At 41.2% G+C, this 22832-nt stretch overlaps 1 protein-coding gene across 7 annotated transcripts in view; it reads right to left on the bottom strand.

The window, feature by feature from the left end:
- The window catches only part of HECW1 (HECT, C2 and WW domain containing E3 ubiquitin protein ligase 1), a 359806-nt gene that overhangs the window by 125854 nt on the left and 211120 nt on the right, over window positions 1-22832 (bottom strand). For all 7 annotated transcript variants that reach the window (XM_069812200.1, XM_069812217.1, XM_069812185.1 and 4 more), the window contains one exon: window positions 11613-11707. In XM_069812200.1, the coding sequence (XP_069668301.1) occupies window positions 11613-11707 (95 nt within the window). The remainder of the gene's footprint in view (window positions 1-11612; window positions 11708-22832) is intronic.

Genomic DNA, 22832 nt, shown 5'->3' on the forward strand with positions numbered 1-22832 from the left:
ATGACCATGGCTTAGTATGCTAATTTTCCTGATGGACAGGTCAGTCAGAAACCTGGCCACAGCGCTCTTCAGCATGGCTAATACTTGCTCATAAATACTATGCTTTGTCTCATCAGCTAATAGGAATTAATAGCAGATTAAAGACTATGACAACAACTTTCACTTGAAGTTCTAACCGTTTCAGAAAACATTAATTAGTATATACTTGAGAGGTAACACATTGCCACCCACATCTGAGGTGAAACATAAAGATGTCCAACAGCAATGCTATATAACAAAGCCGGACAAGACACGAAAAAAGCTAACCTCACTTGAAACTGCAGGTACTAAAGAGGGATCATAATTACCCAAATTAGAATCTGAATAGTTAGAATTCATGCATTAACTCAGCTAGTCTTGAAAAAGTGTCAGTATGATTTTAATGACCACCAGAACACAGGTTTCTTATCTTGATGAAAATGCAATGACCTCCCACAAACACTGGACTGGAAATTACTTCCTGGGTCATGGAGTTCAACAGATACAGCAATTGGTACATCTCATCCCAACTGATTCAGATTTCTTAGTTAATTAACACGATTCCTGCTTCAAAAGTCTTCCACCTCAGTTGCAATTCTACACAAAACCATGTGGTTGTCATCCACAACCAAAATTTCTTCTCTCTTCCCATATTTTTACATAAACACACAAAGAACTTCCTCAACTCATGAGTACCAGAGGGTATTGGAGGTCATGAAAACGCTTGCTTATGCCTTCAAGAAGAATCTCATTTTATATTAAAAACAGTGCAAGAGAAGATGCAGATCAGAATCATGCATCAGCTGATAGCCATGCTTTTAAAGCATCTTAGAAGAACTTGAGTAAAAGGAAACATAGTGAAGCTATAAGCAAGGCTAACTGGTACTCAGATGGCAGATCAAGAGCTTCTTCTCTCCATCTTCACTAATCCTGGAACATGGAAGATGACAACAAAATTGAACAATAGTAAATTCAAAACTGGGGAAAGCAAGGATTTTTTTCTTGCAATTAAAGGGAAAAATTTGTTACTGTGTGGACACAGAAAGCATACAACTGATAAGCCCCAAATTATTTCCCCGCTGCAATGATTTGGAGCCATCAAGCACCTCACCTGCAACAGGGACACAAGTTTTTCCAACAGCCTATGCAGGGCACACTGAGAAAGTGCAGCTGGTGAAAATGTTAAGGCCAGTAAAGTCACGATGTGGGTAAGCAGTCTGAGAAACATAAAGGAGCACAGAAACCCAAACCCTGGCCCCTTCCTCTTTATACCTCATCAGGCAGTACTGCACATGCACACAATTTGACCTACAGGATTTCATGCCCATGCACTGCAGGATTCTTGTAGCTTCTGCGGTCCTGGGTGTTGGACTAGCTGGATACTGAAGAGGATTCACCCTGGCAGCATTCCTGTTCCTTCTGTTCCTGATTGAAAACCATACTTTTTTAAAATCAAGATTGTGCCAAGTATAAATGGTGCTTTCACTAAATAATAGTCAAACACACACAAAGAATGGCTAGAACACCACGTTCTCTTTTTTAATCCATTAGCAGGCCTCTAAAGCACCCAGTGAGACTTAGGCCAATGTGTACAAAATTGACAACAACAGATCAAACTGATAAATGCAGGGGGAAAGGGCAGAAATAATCTATTTTGTAAAGCAACATCAAAGCAAATCTTTTTGTAACTTCTGAACTGATACATGCTGGGAAGGTGTGTCAAGTAGCCTAAACTACCTCTAGTAATTTATCTGGTGTTGACTCACAATCAGATTCATGCCCTATCGCAGCAGGTAACTCCTAGAAGGGAGGAAGCAGGAGGTGCTGCATTCAGAAGTCTATCACCTTCACCTCTGAAGTGCACTCCCATAGGTCTACATCCTTCCTTCCTTCCTTCTTCCTTCAACAAAACTAAAATATCTGCCCTCAGACCCACTGTATAATTTCAAGAACTTCTCTGTTTTTTCATGAATCTGACCAGATGCAGGAGGGAGCATGCTAAGAATGTAAAAGGCCAAAGCGTAGACGATTATACTAGTGCAGTGTGCTGAACAGTCGCTGATCTTTCCATAATTTACTAAACTACAGAAGGGAGTAATATGATGTGCAGACTATTAGTATAGCTATTATGTGACCATAACAAGAGACATTCAGAAAGCAAGTGGCTGGGAAATACCAGACATGTATTGAACCCATTAACAAATAAATGGCTTGTGTAATGATCTTCTTGGTGTTGCTGAAATAAAATCACTCCAGTTCCCATCTGTCATGCCCTTTATTTCTTCAACTCTGTGCTGCACTGCAAGTCTGCTAATTAAGCCACTCTAAATCTACATTTAGGAGTTCATACAGGATCAGATGCCTAGTAAGGTTAAATTTGACCCAAGTGTTTTCTTTGAAACACGTGCAAAGAAACTAGGGCAATATGGAGAAGCCCAAAATTGGTGCAACCGATCTGCAAAGTGAAGAGTAGGCTGCAGCCAGTGATACCTAGGGATGGCTCAACAGCTCCACAATTAGCACTGCTTAATTAGAGTCCATGAGAGGGCAAGAAGTTGACAACATTTTAATGGGACATGTAGAAATGGTGGCCTTAACCCTCCTTTTTGTTCTGTTTCCGCTCTGCTTTTCTGACTGCACAACTGCACATTCGGGCTAGCACAATAGGAAAAAGTCTGATGGATGAACACTTAAACAATTATTTTGCTTAATTATTTAACAGATGCCAGCTTTTTCTTATGTCATCTCTTCCCTGTTTAAATCCATTGCAGCTATGCCTACAGCAGTGCATTATGTGTGAAGCCAGCAGGTGCTTAAGCATGCCTGCACTGGTCAAAGAGGACTAAAGAAGGTTCAGGACCTCTGCATCTTCCACTTCACATCACTCACATTCCACTCTCCAGTGCATTGAACAGGACACGTGCCCCAGCCACCCTGCCTGTAGAGGCACACAGCCTTTCTCTGCTTTGAGTGTCTGGTACTCTGCCAGGGATACATTTGATATATAGGACTAGTTCTTTCATGCTCTAGTATATTACCTGGATTCACCACAGGATGCAAAAGGGACTGGCTTTCAATGCATCAGCCGTACGTGCAGACTCACGGTTTGACACAGCACTCTGTGTCGATCGTTTCAAAGCAGCATGGCCCGTGTGCTGAACACCCTCCTCAGTGACAAGTACCGCATTCAAAAGAAGTGCTATGCTGAGCCGTGCTGACACACTGCCCTGCATCGCACTCACACCACACAGGTGGCTCTTTTCCTGTCTCTCCTAGATGTGCAGTCCTTGAAGATGCATGTGAAATACGCAGGTGATTTAGTGCAGAAAAAGCACTGAAGAGTATTTTGGGCTCATTTCTTGCATTAGAAGCCTTTTCCAATCCGTTCCGGTTTTTGGCACCAAGCTTTATCTTAGGTGCTTGTATTTAAACTTTCATTATGGCGATCCAATATACACTACACCTCTGTCTTTCATACAGACAGTTCAGGAAATTATGAAGACTGTAAAATTAAGTAATATTTAAATATGCAAACAGCTGTGTGCTGAAAGCAGAGACATTCCTCCTGGCTTGGAACAATAAAAAAGAACATATCGGTATGTTGAGAGTTACAGGCTATTGCTCAGGAAATCAATGCTGATGTTCACAAAGAAAATTGTTTGTGCCTCCCCTGCTCAATTTGTGCTTGTTTGATAATAAATTCTGAGCACTTACCTCTCATAAGTGGTGTAAATCTATGAACGGGTGGTGATAGGAGTGTGAACCACACCGAGCTGAAAAGTCAGTATCAAGATAGGGAACAGAAGTGGATCATTTGTCACTTTAGCTGTTGACGTATCTGAAATCTGTCATAATGAAAATGCTGCTTGAAGTGACTAACTAGCTAGTTCTATACCGTTTTGAAAGATTCTGCCAATGTGGAAGAAAATCCTTAAACATTTCCAGTAAAGGCAGTGGGGTTTCAGCACATGCTCTGCATCTTTACTGAATCAGGACTGTAAAAGCCAGCATTACTGAAGTGCACTCAGAAGAGCCCTTCAGTGCAAGTAAGTTTTCTTAATATTCAAAGAAAATCTCTTGCCAACAATCCCAATTTAAAATTTGAGTAGAGGAAATAAAAGGAAGGAAAAGGTTATTATTTATAACACAGTGACTATAGTTACACTGCAGTCAGAGACCAATTACACCCTGGTTATGCTTTCCAACTCCACTAATTCATATAAATGGAGTGCTCGCTACATGACAGGATAATTGCAGTGTAAATACAATAGTCTTTATGTATCTGGATACTGAAAAAGCACCCATGTTACTAAGGTGGCAATAAGAAATCATTTGGACATGTCATTAACCTTCAAATTCATTGAATCAGTGTTAATTAGGATATAGAAAAGCATAACCAAAAATGTAATTACACTGAACTAAGGGCTCAACTGTGCAACTATTAGGAGGCTGCTCATGTGAGTAAGTATGCTTGAACATAACCGAGTATCGCCAAATCAGGCTGTAAAACACTACCATGGTTTTATAATGAAGCAAAACGGAAGTGAAAAAATGAATTAATGACATTTTTCAGCTGTAACAAATGTGCTCAGGGTTGTTCTCACATTAGAAATCTTTCCCTTGTATTTTGTAGCTAGGGGGGTCAAATTCTGCCAGGAAACCCTTCCCTCTGAATGTGTGTTAGCTGTAGCTCGTGTAATGGCTAGCGTATCCATTCAGCACCTACTGCCCTGGAGCCCAACCTTAGATTAAGGCTTTAGGCAATACTACAATATAAAGTGTTGAAAACAACAGAGTATTAATGAAAACCTTTCTGTATTACTCGTAATCCTTTCCTTGCTCTCTTTTTTAACTTCACCTCTCTAGAACATTTCAAAACAAGTGTACAATGAGCGCACACAGGATGTTGTAACATGAAGGTGCTAATGCTTCCTATGCACATAGTAAAATCTTTGCCAATTCCCTACTAAGAGGTACTACTACATTTCTTTCTGCTACCTCTAATGATCTTACTGTGAGCCATTACACCTTCTTAACTCCAGACACCATAATGTTCTTTTGTACACAAGTGACCAAATTGCTCCTTGCATGCTTACAGAAAACCAATGACACGCAGAACTTTACATTAGAATGATGAAGCAACTCCCCAGTCAATGTGATAGTTTCTTTAAATTCAAAGACTTAGTTCTCATGCTATATCACTTCACGATGTTAGCCCACCCCAGTGGCAACGTATGAGCATATAAGGCAGGTGGGATGTGGACAGCATTGCTGCTATTGTGAAAGAAACACCACATCAGGAGAAAACCAAAAATGGGTGGATATTTCCAATTGATCAGAAGCCTACATGGATCAACTTCCTCCTGCAGTTTATGGATCAGCTACTTTCTTCAGAATTATTCACCTCGAATGGTTAATCAGTGGAATCCACTCTCTTTCAGCAATTGTTTCTTAGCATATATATATATTCTGTTAGATGCTCTTTTACATTGGAAAAGGACTGTACCCTGGCAGAGAGCACTTTGTATCTGACTGCTGGAGTCTATGCTTCCTTCCAGCTGAGTGAGTATTTCTAGTCGTTTCCCCTGCTCATTTTGCCTCAACTTTTTCATTCCTGAATGACTCCTTCCTTCACAGGTAATCAAAATAGGAGAAGACGTATACAGGGATGGGTTGAATATAGGTGGTACTACAATGCTACTTCATACCTTGCATTAGAAGGCAGCTGCAAGTTGGGGGAGCTCTGACTACTTTTCCTCTCAAGATAAGGAAAGGGGATTCTCTTGCTCAGTCCTGACAAATACCCAGTCACCAAAGCACACTAGTTTCCAGAGAAGTGCTGCTTCCCTCCCTGGAAATGCTGAGCCTTTCAAGGTACACCACTTGCACTTGTTAAAGATCTACCCGGCTTGCATTCATTACCATGATTAATTGCAGCAGCCTGATGTAGTGTCTTCCATGAACTTTTTTTTTTAACCTCAATTGCTGAACAGTGCAGAAACTCCTAGAAGTTCCTGCTCCCTCTTTATGCTGTTTCTTGAAGTATAATTATACTTACACTCTCAGAATCAAACTGTTAGATTTATTACATAGCAATGCCCCAGAAACAGTTTTAAACCTCACCTATCATAGAATAAGACACAAAGTGAAAAAGAACACAGAGCTCAGATTTTTAAATCCATCTTTTGGAGAGAACAAGAGATACAGCTGCCTGTACGTGCCCACACTCAAAAAATCCTGGCTTGCAGCACATACATGGAAATGAGGCAGAATGCTTCATTATCAAATACTCCTCAGCAGCCCACGCTCTGACGTGACAGCACGTAATGCAAATATTTGCAGCAGGAAGTCCTCGGGAATGATTAGTCACCACCAAATGGCAGCAGCTTATCAAGCAGTAATTCCTGCTGTGGGAAACACAGCTGAGGCAGCATTTCCACACCAACACAACACAGAGAAGGTCTCTTTCAATAATTAGCTCCAATTTACATAGCTTTCCCCACGATGCTAAGCATATTTGACGAGTGCCATCATGATCTATGAGACAGGAACTGTGGCACGAAAGCTCCAGAGGTTTGATCAGCCATGGTTCTTTGCATCTAATACAGAGAGAGTGAATGCTCCTAATTTAGTGAAGACATTTGTCCTGAGGCTAGAGCATTGATTCTCCACTTACTGCCTTTTAATTGTGATGTATCCAATTTATCTTTTTAGGCTATAAACTCTTAGGGGAAAAGGTTCTTCTTTTTCATTCTGTATGCTGTTCTCATGTCACCTTTATTTTACTGCAAAAGAGCCCCATTCAGGTTAAATAATTTTCATACTAGCAAGGTAACACTTTTCTATTGCTAGAATTAATTGCTGTAACTTGTATTGTTTTTCTACAACAATGTCTGATGATGAATTCGTGGTGACAACATTATGAATAAATGAAGAGTAACAAATAGAGGCATGTTCCAGATGTTAGAAAAATGTTCTTTTCTACTGAGAAAACTGTCTGCTCATCCATACCATAATAATGCTTATGCTTTAGTAGTATAAACTACTGTGCATAAGCAACACTGCTTTCAGGATGTGACTAGTCCAGAAAAAAAGAAGCCGGCCAGGATGCTCCTTTTTTCCAGAACTGCAGGCGATCTATTTTTCTGCCATTACCCCCAGGCCTATCCACTATCCCAAATTCATGGTTGTGCTCCTGCCATGTATGAATTGGTCAAAGTGCACAGCCCTTCATTCCCAGATATTCAAGCTTGACAATTCACAGGTGATAAAATGTGACAGGACTTTTTACCGACAAACGAACTGCAGGGTATCCTAATCAGCAGGAGAGGCAGCTCTAATAACTGGGTTACAGTGTAAGGAGATAAACTCAGATGGAGCAGAACATTCATAATACAAGAAATGTGAGATGCTACTCAGCCTAAAGCACCAAAGACATCCAACTAACACAGCAACTTTTTTTCCCCTTTGGAAGCAGGATTCCTTTTAACTGCCAGTTAAAGATGGTCTTAGCAGTGCATGAACAAGATTGGCAACTGCTTACAGCTCCCAGCATGACTACTTCCAGCTTCTTTTTCCTTTTCAATTGCAGCAAACCACAGTCAGACAATGAAGGGTTTTTGTTGTTGTTTTTTTAAATCATGGTGTTAGGATACTGCTGGTTATCTGTGTTTGCAGGTCTCATTGACAGACAGGACGGGACACGCACAGAACAGCCAATATGCCAGCTGCTGCCCCCGCTGCGGGAGGTACCACGCACCCGGAGGCTCAGACAGAATCCACTTGGGTGGCTCTGGCATCAGCTGCAGATGAGTCTGTGCTAGCTGTGAAAACACTGTCCCCAGAAGGTCACCTGTCCTCAAACGCTGCCTCTCAAAGGACACCTGCTCTGGATCTTTTTCCCAAGCTGTGCCAAATGAAAAGGTTTGCTTGTGTCAAATACACAAAGCCTCGTTCCCTCTGTCCCCCTACTGACAGCCTAAGCTTCAGGGTGAATTTGTGATGCCATCACTACAATGGCAAAACTCCCTTTCGTTCAGGGCAACCAGCTTTTCAAAAAACTTCAGCCCCTATACCCACAGCAGGATCCCTATTGAGATTTTCTCCTTGCAAAGCTATTACTTCTAACACGCTAAGGTCCCACAGCCGCTGCTAAAACTCCTACTGACTGCAAAAGAGGGTAGATTTCCAAGCACAGACCACAGGATTCCCTCTTCCAGCAGAAAGGATGTGCAAGAACCTGCCCCAGGGTTTGAAGAAGGTTCCCTCTGAGCAGAGCCCCTCTCTGCACCCAGGCCACAGCAGTCAGAGGACCACGGCTTTTGCTGGTACTGTGAGAAATGCCATGCCTGGGATGCTGGGGCAGTGCTCTGAATCACTGGAGCAATGAAAACAGCTGAGGAATTTGATGCATCCAATTCGATCACTAAGGGCCCTGTGTGTCAAGTCTCACCAGGCTAAGAGTTCTCAGGGACATCAGATGAGCTATAGGCATGGCACTAGACTGTCACTGCCCTTAACTGATCACACAGAGGAACAGAGGAAAATAAAACAAGCTACTGCTACCCTGTTCAGTTGTCCTCAGATTATGATTCAAGACACAGGAAAAAAAGAGATAGGGCTGCCCACCTAGTACACTTCACTGTGGAGCCACTGCAAAGGGATGGGCAACACGGATAAGGAAAGCTGTGCATTTACTCTCTGGATGATAATGGATGAGCAAAGTACAAACCAGAATATTTGCTGCTTCTTTTGGACAAGAATTTTCTGATCATTGTTCCACGCCATTATTTAGAAAAAATACATTTTAAAATAGATACAGCTGTTCATTTTGTGATTTCTTGAATGCTTTCTCCCTCTCTCCTTCCACTCAAAACAAACAAAAAAAAAGTCTGGAATTCATCCTTACTGAAATTAGTGAAATCACAGTCAAAAGGTGAGTGCCTATGTGTGTTTGCACTTCTAAGGGTAATGTCTGCACTTTGCATGACATTACCTGTGCCCCAGCAGCCAGTGCAGAGGCACACAAGAAGTAAGAAAAGGCTAGGGCTGGGCAAATCCCTTGTTATCCCCTTCCCCATCTGTGCAGTGAGAGTAACACCACCTGCCAATGGTGCAGGATGCTGTGAAACGTTCAAATACTTCAGTAACAAAGGTTGGACATGTACTGCAGAGAGCTAGATGGAGAAAGCCATCTGATGGTTTCAGCTGGGACTGGAGTTTGGAGGATCATACTTAGCTGAAAGCCTTCACACAGGCAAGAATCAGCCCAATATTTTTCTCTAAATTTTTCAAATCTGTAGCACTTTTTTTTCTCTTGCACCCATACAGAAGGTTCCATCCAGGTTCGTATTGCATAACCTTTGTTGCCATTCCTTTGCTTTTGTTGTCTTCACTTAGTATTTGCCTTACAATGCACCAAATATTTATGTCACGTAACAAAACAATGAAAAGAAAACAACAGAGAAACTGATGCTGCACCCACAACACTGCTGGCCTCTCTGGTCTGCAAAGGAAAACTGGCAAAAACCACACAGGCTATTCTGCAACCCAGAAAGGCAGGAAAAATTAAAAGACGATGTAAAGAGAATGCTACTTCCAAGGACACTAGTTTGGCCCTCAAATGGAAAACTGTTATCTGATACCACTTTTAATCATATTTTATTTTTCAGTCATTTACAGTATACTCAGCTGAAGGTCATAATAGGTGGTTCTCATCTGATCTCTACAAAGACCATGAGTACTGCATGAAGAGGATTTTCTTTTTGACACAAGTCCTGCTCAGCTGAAAGCGAATGGCTGCTTTATTTCCCCATGTATATAAGGGCCTCAACTGAAGAACTTGGAGAGATTACACAGTTGCATATTACAAAGGCACAGGCACATTCTTCTATTAACTTAAAACATATTGCTGATACTTAATAATGAAGAGTAACCCTTCCATACCAGACCTGGAAAATTTGCTTAATTGGTTCAAACTCATGTCTAAGATGTGGATGTGAATCATGCAAAAAAATTATTCTAATCTCTCAGCCTACTTGTATTTATTGTCTTGGTTGGCTGGCTTACCTTTCAGAGGAGACTGGGACTAAATCACTGACACAGATTGTCCCCCCAAATTGATGATAACAAGGAAATGAACAGCAAGTCCTGAGTCAACAAGACACCAATTCACTACAGGCTAAAAAGAACTTTTCAGCACCCCGCACAATGAAGATATCGAAGGCCCCATCATATTGTTCCTCTGATGACAGCTGAAGGAAACTCTCCAGGCTCTGAAACTGATGAATGACTTTACTGGGAGCATGTCAGGCACATCAAGACATAAATGCCTTTTATTCCTAAAAGACACACCATCAGCCCCTACCCAGCATCCAGTCTGCAGCTACTGTGTGCATCAAAAGAAGGCAAAGAGAAACCACCGAAAGTCTTTACGTGGGTCAAGGGTGAAAAAACTAATCCTTCCTGGCCCTGGTGCAATCAGACACAGCCAGCACACAGCATGGGAGACTTTTCAGCCTTTGTAGAAATATTAACTTGGGACCATTCGAAAAAAAACCCCAAACCAACAAACAAACAAACCACCAAAACACCACAACAACCCCCCCCCCAAACAAACAAACAAAAACCCCAACCGATCCATGCCCCACCCCCACCCCACCCCCAAAACCCACAAACCGAACAAAAAAATCCCAAAGTTTAAAGAAGTAAGCTTCAGCGATGTGCACTGGAACCTACATACACCCACAGGTAAGACAGTTCTTTCCTGAACTCATCTTCCAGACTAAACAACATCTGAGCTAGTCCTTTTTTAATGCTGGTTGGACTAAAACTCCTCGGCTCATGCAGATCTCTGCCAAGACAAGCCTGGCAGGCAGTGGAACTCTGTCAGCAAGGCCAGACAAGCTCTGGAGGTCAGCAAGTCTCTCTGCAGGCTTCTAAAAAATGGTTCACCCTCAGGGTGATCAAATTTTCCAAAACCAGGCAAGATACATAGCTTTTTAGAGCCATTTGAGCCACAGAGCTTTGCTAAGCTCTAGCAAATCAAAATTGCTCTCAAGGAAACCTCAATCTGTCAAAAATGATCTTCAGTACTTTGATAGATCGGGCCTGAATGCCCACTTCTTACCACTGATGGGAGTGTGTCACAGCATAGCTGTTCCTGGAACTCAGAGGCGCCGCCATGAAACTGCTCATACCTTGATTTTGAAATAAGCACCTTAAAATAGGAAAATCTTATTCCTCTTCTGGACAATTGCTGTATTTACAATCCAAGGATCCCATATTCTCTAAAGCTATCACCCAAGCCTCACAACACCCAGCAGAGAGAAGATAACTTTACAGTATGGGATACAGCTAGGACATGGGACTTGCCCCAAATCAGAGAAGTTACCTGTGACAGATTGAGAGCTGAATCTACATTCCGTTGGTGTACAAACCCACATCTTAACTGAAAGACTACCCATTTCTCTGTACCACAGTGCACTGAAGAGCAAATATTATATTCAGTTTTCATACAGAAGTAAACAAAGCAGGCAGGGAAACTAAGAAATAGCACAGTGACAGCAGGGTACATACAGGTTGGCATAACTTACAGGAGCTGCATTGTTTTTCACTGTGACACTTGGAGTTGTGGCTCGTAGTGCCCCACTCACGCCATGGTAGTATTTGAAGCAGATCTTTGTTTCAGCTAAAAAAAAGAGAATTATTTTAGATTAGAAGAACTGCCAAGGAGAAGCTGCACAATCAGTTGCAGCTCACAGGCACAAGGCTGGCAAGTAGTTAAATTGCAAGTGGTTCATTCCAGGTTGGCTGACATGACAGGATGTCTCCTGCCTCCAATCTCCCCCTTTGCCAAAGTGAAATTTAGAGTTCGGTTCCTGAGACTTAAAACGGTTAAAACCCCAATCTCTTCCGAGCAGCAGTTACAACAGACAGACCTTAGGGTACCTGATGAGCATCCTTTAGCTACATTAGGAAGAAGAAAAGTAGGGACAGAGAAACCCTCCGTGTTCAGACATACCAAACGCTAATGTGCAGACAAAGTGAGAAACTTCCTTAGGACAAAGAGATTCCATAGTTGCTTACCGACAGGTTTCACTGAACCAATTTGTTCTGGCCTTGGTCAGAGCAAGGACATAGATATACACAGATTAGCTGCTTTGACAGTTACTACATTAAAACATTTTTCAGAAAACAGTATGGTACTACGAGACCCCATCTTAGTGTATTTCCACTGACTTTCGAAGATTTCAATTAGGTGAGGAACACAAGCACGACCATGATTTTGGACTCTCAGAGCTGCTTTTTGCCACATGCACTGATATTCAGACAAATAGATTAAGTGAGAAAAACAGATTTCAATAACTGTGTCAAGGCATAGAAGTGAAATCAGCTTCTTGTTCAATCATCCTCTTACCACCCACCTTCTTGTCTGCTACAAGAAGGAAAGATAACTTTCAGCCAGCTTCTCTGTTAGTCTGTAACTACAAATACATACAAATTGCTAGTATGTGCCATAATCCCCCTCACTCACCTGGACCTGGTAACTTGCTGAAGCACACCCTGCAGGCAGGAGTTTTCTTCCATAGTAAACTAGGATGTGAACTGGGTTGATATGTGCCTACATGCAGCTAGGACACAGCAGGTATGCACTGCACATATGTCACAGGTATGTTTGTGGGATCTGAAAAATGCCTATTTAAATAAAAGCAGCATTCACATCTTGCAATTTTAACTGGATAATGCCATGGAAATTTTCAGCTGCTCCATAATATACTTGAAGGTGCTTCTCATAATCAAGTTTTTCCTTAACATCTTGCTTTGCAGCTGCTGCTGAGGTACAGCGAAAACACCAACCTTTGCTTGCAGAGCCACAATTTCGCTCACTGTAACTAAAGTGCCTATGTAAGAAAGTAATAAAGGAATGCCAATGTTTTAACGTACAAATTGCATTGCTGTTTTAACACCAGTAACAAAATAAGCGAAATCAGTGCAGCTGTGACAAAAGATTATGCAATGTTCAGAGCTGCAACCTTGGCCACAGATTATGGTGCTTTGATCTGCTGTTTGGTAGATCCCCCCCCCCACAAAAAACCATGCAGCACCCCAGGTGGAAGCAAAATGTGGGGACATGAATAGGGGTGGAGACCCTCAAAAACTCACGTCTGAATTGCTTACCCTTGTTATCAATTAGTAGGCATAATATGATTGAAACAACCAGGGAGCTGCTAAAGTCCTGTGTACAGCCCCCATCAGTTAATATTTAAAATAGAGAAACAATAACTAGACATGATTTAGGGTTCAGGAACTAACTACTAGACAATAAGGCTTTACGTTTGTCACAAAAGGTAATAGATTGTGGTCTGGTCAATAAATCTTGAAGAACCACTCAGAACTGCCAAGATTAGGGAAGAAGTGGGTAAAAGGTAATTCCTGCGGGGGAGATCGTGACCACCGACTCATTGACGACCTACTCAAAAGAAGACAATGAAGAAAGAAGACAGAGTCTGTGCACTAATTTACATGAGAAACAAAGAAGAAAGAACCAATCATTAAGGGAAATAATAATTAATATGTATTACTTAAGTATATAAATGTGGGAATTCTTGAGACAAAGGTGTGCTGTCTTGAGACAGGCACCCATTCATGTGCATCAATGAAATTAATTTGAAAATACCTTGACTCTGTGTGTTACTGGTTTGCACATCAGGTAAACAAACCCTGTTTGTGGGACAACACCCTGACACCTACAGATACACAGGAGGAAAAATAAATCCTGATTTGTTTTTTGACAGACAAAATAGTTTTAGGAGTGTAAAGCCTTCCCAACTTTCAAATGTGACTTGGGAAACGAAAACCAAAGAGCTTATGTTCCCAAGTAGTTCAAGCGCTTCTCATTTCCAGGTGGCTTCTCAGCACTCCTCCCTGAGGAGGCACCAAGGACATGCAGTCCATCAATGAGAAGCACAGTGCCAGTGCAGTTAATCTGCCACTGTATTTTCCCTCCCCATAGCTTGTTCTTCATCAGGCACCCAGAGGCACATTTCTGGTCACATGGTGAAAATACATGCCTCTCCCAATATATGGACAGACGTGTACATGTGTGTTTTTTACTTCACAGCATTCCATGAGAAGTGGAACAGGCTACAGAGTCCTTCAGCACCTCCACAAGGGGCTTTGTTGCCCATCCTGGGGTTTAATTTGCAAAAGAATTACTTGTGGTGTCAGTGCAGCTGAGCAAGCAACCCCATTGTTGCACCTGGGAGCAGCAGTTGTTTTCTTTTGGCAGCAAAAAAGCTGGATGAGCTTCTGGGACTGAAAAACTGCAAGTCCAGATTGAATTTTCACGTTGCAATTTTCTCTACAGGACTTTTAACAGCTCAGCAGCTAACTCATTTACTCACTGAGAAGACAGCAAAAGCTGAGGATACCACAATAGCTAAAACATGCAGTTCTCACCAATTATTCAAATCTTAATTTTCCTCTCCCCTGGAGATTTCTAGCTACAGTTCGCATGGAACATTAAGAGCTAGAATAAAGAGAAGGGTTTTTTTATTATTTATTTATTTTATTTTATTTTTATTAACTCATGTAGTTAATAAAATGTAACTTCAGGTACTAGCCTGTATGACAATGTTCAGACCTCACAGCAGGACATCTCGCTGTAGGTTGACAAGTAGGAAATCAGTTACCACGTACATTGGGAAACTATGGTTTAAAAGAATCTATTTAATTAAACTACAAGTATTAGACAGAGAGAACAGAAGGAGGAAGGAATGTATCCTTATGTAGGTATTCTGGATATTAGTACTGCTTTCAAGGACAAAGGATTACTAAGATGATTGAACATGTATTTGGAAAGAACCATGCGGGTATTGAAGATTCCTCTCAGTTTCACACAACTACTATTTCTAATTTAATTTTAAATCAAACTGCCCACATACAGATGCAAACTGGCAAGAAGGCAAACCAGAGAGATGGAGGTGTCACACCCAATTCAAAACAGCGGCAGAGGTGGAGACACCCATCAGGCAGTGAGTTTCATTCAGAGAGCAGATCCGACAGCAAAATGTTAGGAAAATGGTTATTGTCAATGGATAGATAAAACTTTTTAAAAGTTTAAGTTAAAAAAACTTTTAAAAGTATAAAGCTTGCAAAGTTACATACAGTATCTTTATGTGCAAAAATGCCACTTAGACCCTAGTTGGGCTTTTTTTGGCTGGAAGCCATCCTTTCAGAATAACATTGTTGGTGCTATGTTTTACACTTCAACAGAGTCCTAATGTTTTAATCCATCTCAAGATTGTTCTTGTATTCCTGAATCACCTCTGAGACATTTCCAAAACACATGCAGACATTCACCGGCTTGGTACCACTGCCTCTGCAGACAGAGAGCACTGTAAATATAGGCAAAGCAGTGATATAAATTAACCTGAATATTATCCAGCTGGCATTTGTACGCAATATGTAGTTATAAGGGCTGTCTGCACTGTAGTCTTGCTGATTAGCTTGTTCTGGAATAAAGGAGACTATTTAACTCTGTCCTGCTGCCCTAGCTACATGGCACAGTGCACAGGTCAGGAGCAAGTGTTGCCCAGTTAATGCCCAGTTATAAACAAATACATGGTTTTTTCATCTCAGTAATTATGAGTAGCAGCTCGCTGGATCAGGTAATGAAGTTGTGATGTTAAAGTCAGGAAGTAATGAGGTTAAATTCTTGTTTCAATTAGCATAAATGGCAGTTAGACTGATAAATTTTCCAAGAGATGAGATGTCTAAAGATGCTCAGAAATACTTGTGCCCATGACAATTACCAAACGACTCAACAATTTTCATGGATTAAGAACAAAACAGCACTGTATTCCCTTTACACCAGGCTTGGTATCTCCATTATACCATGGCTATGTTACAGCCTTCCATCACACTGACATAAATAAGACAGTCCCCAGTTTTATGCTCAGATCCATTGCTGTAACTATCACAGGTGCAGAAAATACAGCTGCTTGAAAGAAAAGCCCGGGTAGGGTAATCAGAGCCAGGCAACAGGAGGGGCAATTCTTTTTTGCTCCTTGTGCCACAGCCTGCAAGCGCCTCTGTGGGCCACATAGCAGGGACGCTCACGGTGAAGGGAGAGGAGCTGAGATGTAGCTCATCCCTGGACACCACAGAGGCCACTCCTTGTTCAGAGAAAAACTCCAAGAAGTTTGAGTTTTGCCAAAGAACAACTCTGCCATGGAGCTTCATCCCTCTCACAAGAAAAAAAATCCAGTCCGCAGAAAATTATTTCTCTATCAAAGCCCTGAGTTATCTCAGTTACCAAATCAGTTTTGCAAATTAACTGGAAAATGAATTTACCAGCTGAACGTTACTCTTCTTGGCAATACTCTATACCGCCTCTACAATCTCAGCCCTTGAAAATACCCTACTCCCTACTAAACTGAAGTGGGAGGAGATAAAATCTAGTAGGGTCTGCTGATGAATTGCAGCTGGAGGTATTGAAGATTGAAAACCTCAAAGAGGTGTCGTAGTTCCCCTCATCCACCCATTCTTCTTTCCTGGGAGTGTTATTGCTCCTGTTGGTTTATTTTATACCCTTTCCCTTTAAAATACTTCCATTCCTACTCATCTTCCTCATTCCTTCAGAGGTGTCAAAACTGCCCTAAATCTCTTCTCAAAAGTTCACTTGCTCTTGTAATCCTTTGCTCTTCACTTACTAAGACTAGTCTGGTCTCAGAGGCTTAGCTTTCACTTAAAGGTGGATTTATTCTCTCAAATATAAAAAGAAGCACTGCCAGGATTAAGCAGTTTCCCTTATTAGGATGTTCAGGGTTTTCAGTTTAACAAGTATTTCAAGGAAACACAAAATGATATTCTTTGGGGGAGGTAGGAAGTGTCAGCTGGTGTTTGATAGGAGTGTGTGATACACTTGAGACACTTTCACAATCTGGTTGTGATATACTCCCGTGATAGTCTTTGTCTCAATTAAATAGCAGAGGTGACTAGGCATTAGGTAAGCATTTCTCAGCCCTGAACAACCTCTCAGGGAAGTAATGCCAGTCTTAAAAACTGAGTCATTTGTGATCAATTCAGTCTATTACTAAAAGAGCTGTTGTTGCTCTTTTGGGCAAACATTGTGCATAAAAAATGAGAGGTGTCAAAAACCAGTAATGAAAAGGTAGCTGTTTTTGGTAAGTGGGTGGGAACCAAATGAACCAAATCAAGGAGTGAAGCAATTAAGTTATGAGTCATAAAGTTTTCCCTAGAGAGGACCCAGAAGTGGAATAAACATATGATACTGTGCTATAATCAGATCGCTACAGGACCATCTTGAATTAAAGTAGCCATGGTGATCTCTGGAAGTGGAGACAGAAGGTGTCAAAGTGGAGATAGGGAGTCAATGGAGGGAAGAACTGACTGAATACATGGGGAAACTGGGAGAGGCATATGAAAAAAATAGGACAAGGAATTACAATAGGAAACCAAAACAGAGAGAGATTAAAGGCAGTTTAAGTGAGGTGTTGCAGTACTGGAATTGAGTAAGCAAGGGCATCGATGTCGAAGTTGAGGGAAGGACAGGTCTGAGATTAGAAGAGAATCACTGTACAGAGTGTGGGACAGGGAGAGGTGAGAAAGACTAGGACTGTCTAAATCTGAATAAATGAGAAGAAAGTAGGGAAAAAGAAACAAGGCAAGGAAAGGCAGAGAAGGAAAGAGTAAGAAAGTCAAACCTGAAGAAGAAAGAGAAAAAAGCGCCCTCTCGCCAAGAGCTTCATGAAGCATGGAGCACAATGTATGAGCTGTTATCAGCAGCTACCTGCGACACCCAGTGCACAAGTGTACGTCCTGTCCACCTCTCATGCCTGACCACCCTTCTCCACCTGCTGCTGCCTCCAGTGCCCATCTCTTGTTATTTGAATACTGCTGGAAGTATAGAGAAAGCAGATAAACTGTGCAACCCAAAGAGCTGAAACGCAATGCTCCTGTACCAGCGCAAGCCTTTCCCTAAGCATCAACAGCTTTTAGATAAATTTAGGTAGTTTCTCCTGATACTACACCTGCCCTGTCAGCAAAGAATTAACACACACAATGAAGATGAAAGGTAAGGTTATTACTGGCAAATCTAGTTTGTATCTACAGCATCGATACACGGTACTGTTTATTTCCATCATGTATAGCTGCTGCTGCTCCATGCACATAATGGCTCTTACTTATTGTGCTGTATCAGAAAACCTGCCTGTTCCAGGAATTGCCTGTCCAATATGCAACAGTGACACTACAGCCATCAAGCTGGTCTGCCACTCAGCCACCTATGGACTGTGTATTTCCTTAAGCTGTAAACCACATCTGCTCACAGTATTTCTTTAGTATCACAACCGCCTACGGTTTTCCGTAAGGCTCCTCAGTTTTTAGACAACTAACAGTTTAAAACCAAACAAGGCCTAAACAGATGCGTTTCTTTAATCCCAGTTGCAGAATTTCTTCCAATTTTCTGATGACCTTTTCCTTGCCCTGCTCTAAAATGTGCAAACACATGTGAACAGACTGTTAAAAGACTTCTTTTGAGAAACTGGGAGATATGAGATTTTAAAATCTCACCTTTCAGATTATTATAATGCTTCCAGGCAAGAAAGAAAAAAGTACCTGGAGAAGGAATTAAGGCTGACCAGTACATATCAAAAATTTCAGGCACAAAGCTTTGCAAGCAAACTGTAATAGCTCAAAACCAAGCAGTAGAACACCCAGAAAACTTCTAATCAAGATTAAATTTAACCCCAAAATCCAAACTTGTCAAGATGCAGAAATGCACAGTTAGAACATTCAAATAACCTTAACTCTGCAACAATAAATAATGTATTTCAGTACTTGTAGTTGTAACTGATATTTGAAGAACAGATTAGATGATCTTAGTAATTTTATTTCATTTTCAGATGGTTTTGTCAGACTGCTACTGCTTCACAAGGGTTGCATGTTCAGGGCTAGAGTTACCTCCTTTATAATAGGAAAGCTGATTAATATCATTTATTATATCATTGATTCTTTGTTCTGTTGTTATTTGTGATCTGCGGATACTCTCTACTATTGACTTTCACGTTTATTTCCTTTGCATGATAATTTGATTCAGCAGCTACCTGCCTCCAACCACCACAAGAGTAGTATGGTAAATTAGTACACTAATAACTAATGGCTAGTAATAAATCCTCATAGTCAGTGGGCCAGTCTCCTCTGTCCTAGCTTCACTTGTTGGGAGCCCTCAGTGTTGCATGCTCCTTACTACACTGATTTTGGGTCTAGCTTTGTATAATCCACCTCTACTACTATGCTGTTCATATGAAGTGACATGCATCTGCTTACCCATGACGGCACTGTGACTCATTATCATTACTCAGGAATTTTTCAGGTATAGACTCCTGAGCATAAGACAGACAAAATCACACCATTTTTGCCTTACGAAAATAAAAGTATCCAGGAGCTTCTATCAGAGGAGAGATACAACAATGTGGCTCTGCAAACTGCTATTCAGGAAGAACATACAGATCTAATTCCAATAGGCTGTTGCTTATGTGCTACCCTCATAAAAACTGTCCTATTGGCAAGACTCATTACTAAAGAATGATAGCAGCTGGAATGGATGTGTGCTTATACATTAATTTCCAGCATTTGTATATACTTCTCCATACAGGCAGGACATCTAGCATTGCTGATTACTGAAGTTGCTTGACATTTTTAATTATAAACCTTGTTTTCAGTTGCTTATACATTTTCAGAGATAAATGCATTTGGAATAAAATTTTGCATGCTGGATGTCTACCTCAGATCTACAGAGATGCACAGCAAGAAAATTTCATCCAGAAATTTGTAGCTTTGAGGGTAAGGGAGAACTATGGGGTTTTACCCATTCAAGCTTTCTGAAGACCTTTCCTTTTACCCCCCATGTTAATATGGAACAGAAGTCACTAGACTAAGCATGTATCTCTTGCTGTTCCTACAAAAGTACATTAAAATTCAGCTAACTTATAAGCCTCTCCAAAAAATTCAGTTTGATATGCTTATTTGAGACATCTTTGACTTTATCATCTAAATGCCCAGGAAATCCTATCTGTGCTGAGCATGTTCCACCATGGCGCTAAGACAGACTTCTTCTGCAATACAGATCTAAGCTCTTCCTGGCTTTGCCACATCTGGGTACCTTTCCTTGAAGCCAGAGGACTGTATCCCTGAGTATCTCCCCACTGTGCCAAGTAGCATGGAAGGAGAGAATATGAATCCACTGCTGATTTGTCCCTGTTGAAGGAAGAGATAAAGGCAGCTTAGGGGATTAGATGGGGAAAGAGAAGGCAGGACAAAACCAGGCAAGATGGTGAAGAAAAAAAACCTGTGATTTGTGGTGGTCATAGGCTTGAGTAGAGAAGGATTTTGGGAGAGCAGGTAGCAAAGCACTGTTTCGGTCTTGTTACAACAGATGAGCACTGCCAGCTGCCCTCATGGTGGGAATGCAATGCATGTACTGGGGGACTCAGATTCAAGCTCCCAGTTAGGCAAACACAGGGAGATGGCAATGGGATTTATGGTCAGTCTACTGGCTCAAATTCTGTCCAGATGGGCAGGGGTTGGAATGCATTAAAATCTACAGCCATCCAGCAGCCCTTATGAAAGTCCAGTTCATCATGGACAAGGGTCTGTACCATCAAAGTGCCCAGTAAGTGGTGTTTAGATTGACAACTAGAGTCGAGGCAGAGCAGAGCAAGGCAAAGCTTCTGCAGATATCCACCACAGGAAAGGTCAGTAGAAGGATGCCACTGCCCAGCCAGTAGCTAAAGATGCTAAATGTCTTTAATAAAAAGGTGTTTTAGCCCTTATGTAGCTAGGATCAGAACCGGCAGTTTGCACTGGGGCATATTCTCTATTACCCACTTCTTAAGTTTTATTGTATAACATGAGTAATGAAATTGAAATTTGGTTTGCTCAGACAACTCACACCCTTGAAAATAATTATTTCCTCCTAAAATTATCTTCAGAAATGTGAGATGGTGGAAAAAAAGAAAAAAAAGGACTCAGTCTCACCATTCCTGACACTGAGTCATTTCTCATCCCAATCAAACCAACAGAACTATTTGCTCCATATTCATAAAGACAGTGGGATCCAGCCCAAAACAGGCAAGAATTTTATCTCTTTACTTACAGTCAAACACAACAGTGCTATCTATCTGCTCTGCTTTTATGGACTGTTGTAAAGAAAGGACTGATAGGCACCAATCTGAGTGAAAGAGTTGGGGATGGGAGGTGGGAGGGTGTAACAACTTACCTGTCTTTCATCAGAAGAAGGAAAAGCTGTTTGAGAGAGACATTTTAGTCATTGCAAACAACAAATTATAAGGGCTGCACTAAGATTGAGACTTAATGAAATTCCACAGCCTACAGGCGTATAATGTTTTTATGTAAATCAGCTTAACGATGAGTTTTTCACCATGAGCATTAGCAAGTGAGCAATTTATTTGAGAAAAACTTGCAATCATCAAAGCATTTTTAACTGTGTGATAGTTGAGTCCATAATAACTGGAAACCATGCCTAAAGTTTGCTCTCTGATCCTAAACACTCATGCACATTGCGTGAAAAACAACATTGCAAGCAAAATCAAACACATGGTTTATTTATTTATGAAGGAGATGATCTAAAATAACTTCTAAAATGCAACAATTACATCAGACTAAGCTTTTAAATAACATTTCTGTTTTAAAACTGCTCATCATCTTGGTTACAATGGACTTGACATTCTTCATCAAAATTGAATAGTAGAGAAAGAAACATCTACGCTTCCAGTACACTGGAAATGGCTTTCTGCATGTGAGGCAAGGTTCATCTGTTTCATTCTATTAGTGGCCCCTTAGCTACATTAGAGTCACTGACAATATTAAGGAAAAGAATTTGAACTGGAGATATAGTGCCTGTGTTCTCAGTTACACCAATATGTATTAAAACACAACATAGATAGAAAATAAATATACAGAAACACTGACATCCCTGTGCTTTGTTCTGAGCGTCAGCAGAGGCACTGTGAAGGTGACTCGGAGACGACAGAGAAAGGTATAAACTCAAAGCTATACAATAGCTCACAGCTCCACAAAAGAGAAGGGCTGAGCAGAGCTGGGGACCCCTCTCCTCTCTTTACCGTGACATACAGCCACTGGGCTGTCCTAGATGAGGCAAGCTCTTCTCTACTGCTCCTGTCACAATATATCCTATAGGCTTCTAGGCATTATGTCTGCCTCAAGTTAATTGCCTTCTAGAGCAGATGCCTGTGAACCATCAGCTCCTTGATTTTATCAGGGCAACAGCAGTTTAAAGTCTTAATTAAATACATATGAGTGGATTATGCCTTCAGGCATAGCCTTGAGCAAGAGATAATGCATGAACTTCAGAAGCCAAGTGCCTCAAACAGCCCTCTACATCACAACATGTTTTTATTCCCCTTGATCTCAGAACATGGGTGGACCAATCATTGCTTTGGATTTATAGAAGCAGAAAATTACATCAGCCTTATGAAGGTGTAAGCCATAACTACCTGGTGCCTGCTCTGTGAAGGGAGACAACAACATGAAAAGGAACATCTTGCAGCTCCAAACCCAGCCAAGTACTGAATTAGGGAGGATTCATGTTCTCATTTACATTGGTAGCAGTTTAATTCAAGACACCTGCTACAGCACTTCTTGAGCCGGCCTTTAATCACATGTCTGATAAACATAACTGAATTTCACATTAGAAACAGAACATTCCCTTGAGTCAGTCTTTCTTTTTTTTTTCTCCAAGAAAGTTA

Source organism: Haliaeetus albicilla, chromosome 2 (assembly GCF_947461875.1).
Source record: "Haliaeetus albicilla chromosome 2, bHalAlb1.1, whole genome shotgun sequence".
Classification (NCBI taxonomy): Eukaryota; Metazoa; Chordata; class Aves; order Accipitriformes; family Accipitridae; genus Haliaeetus; species Haliaeetus albicilla.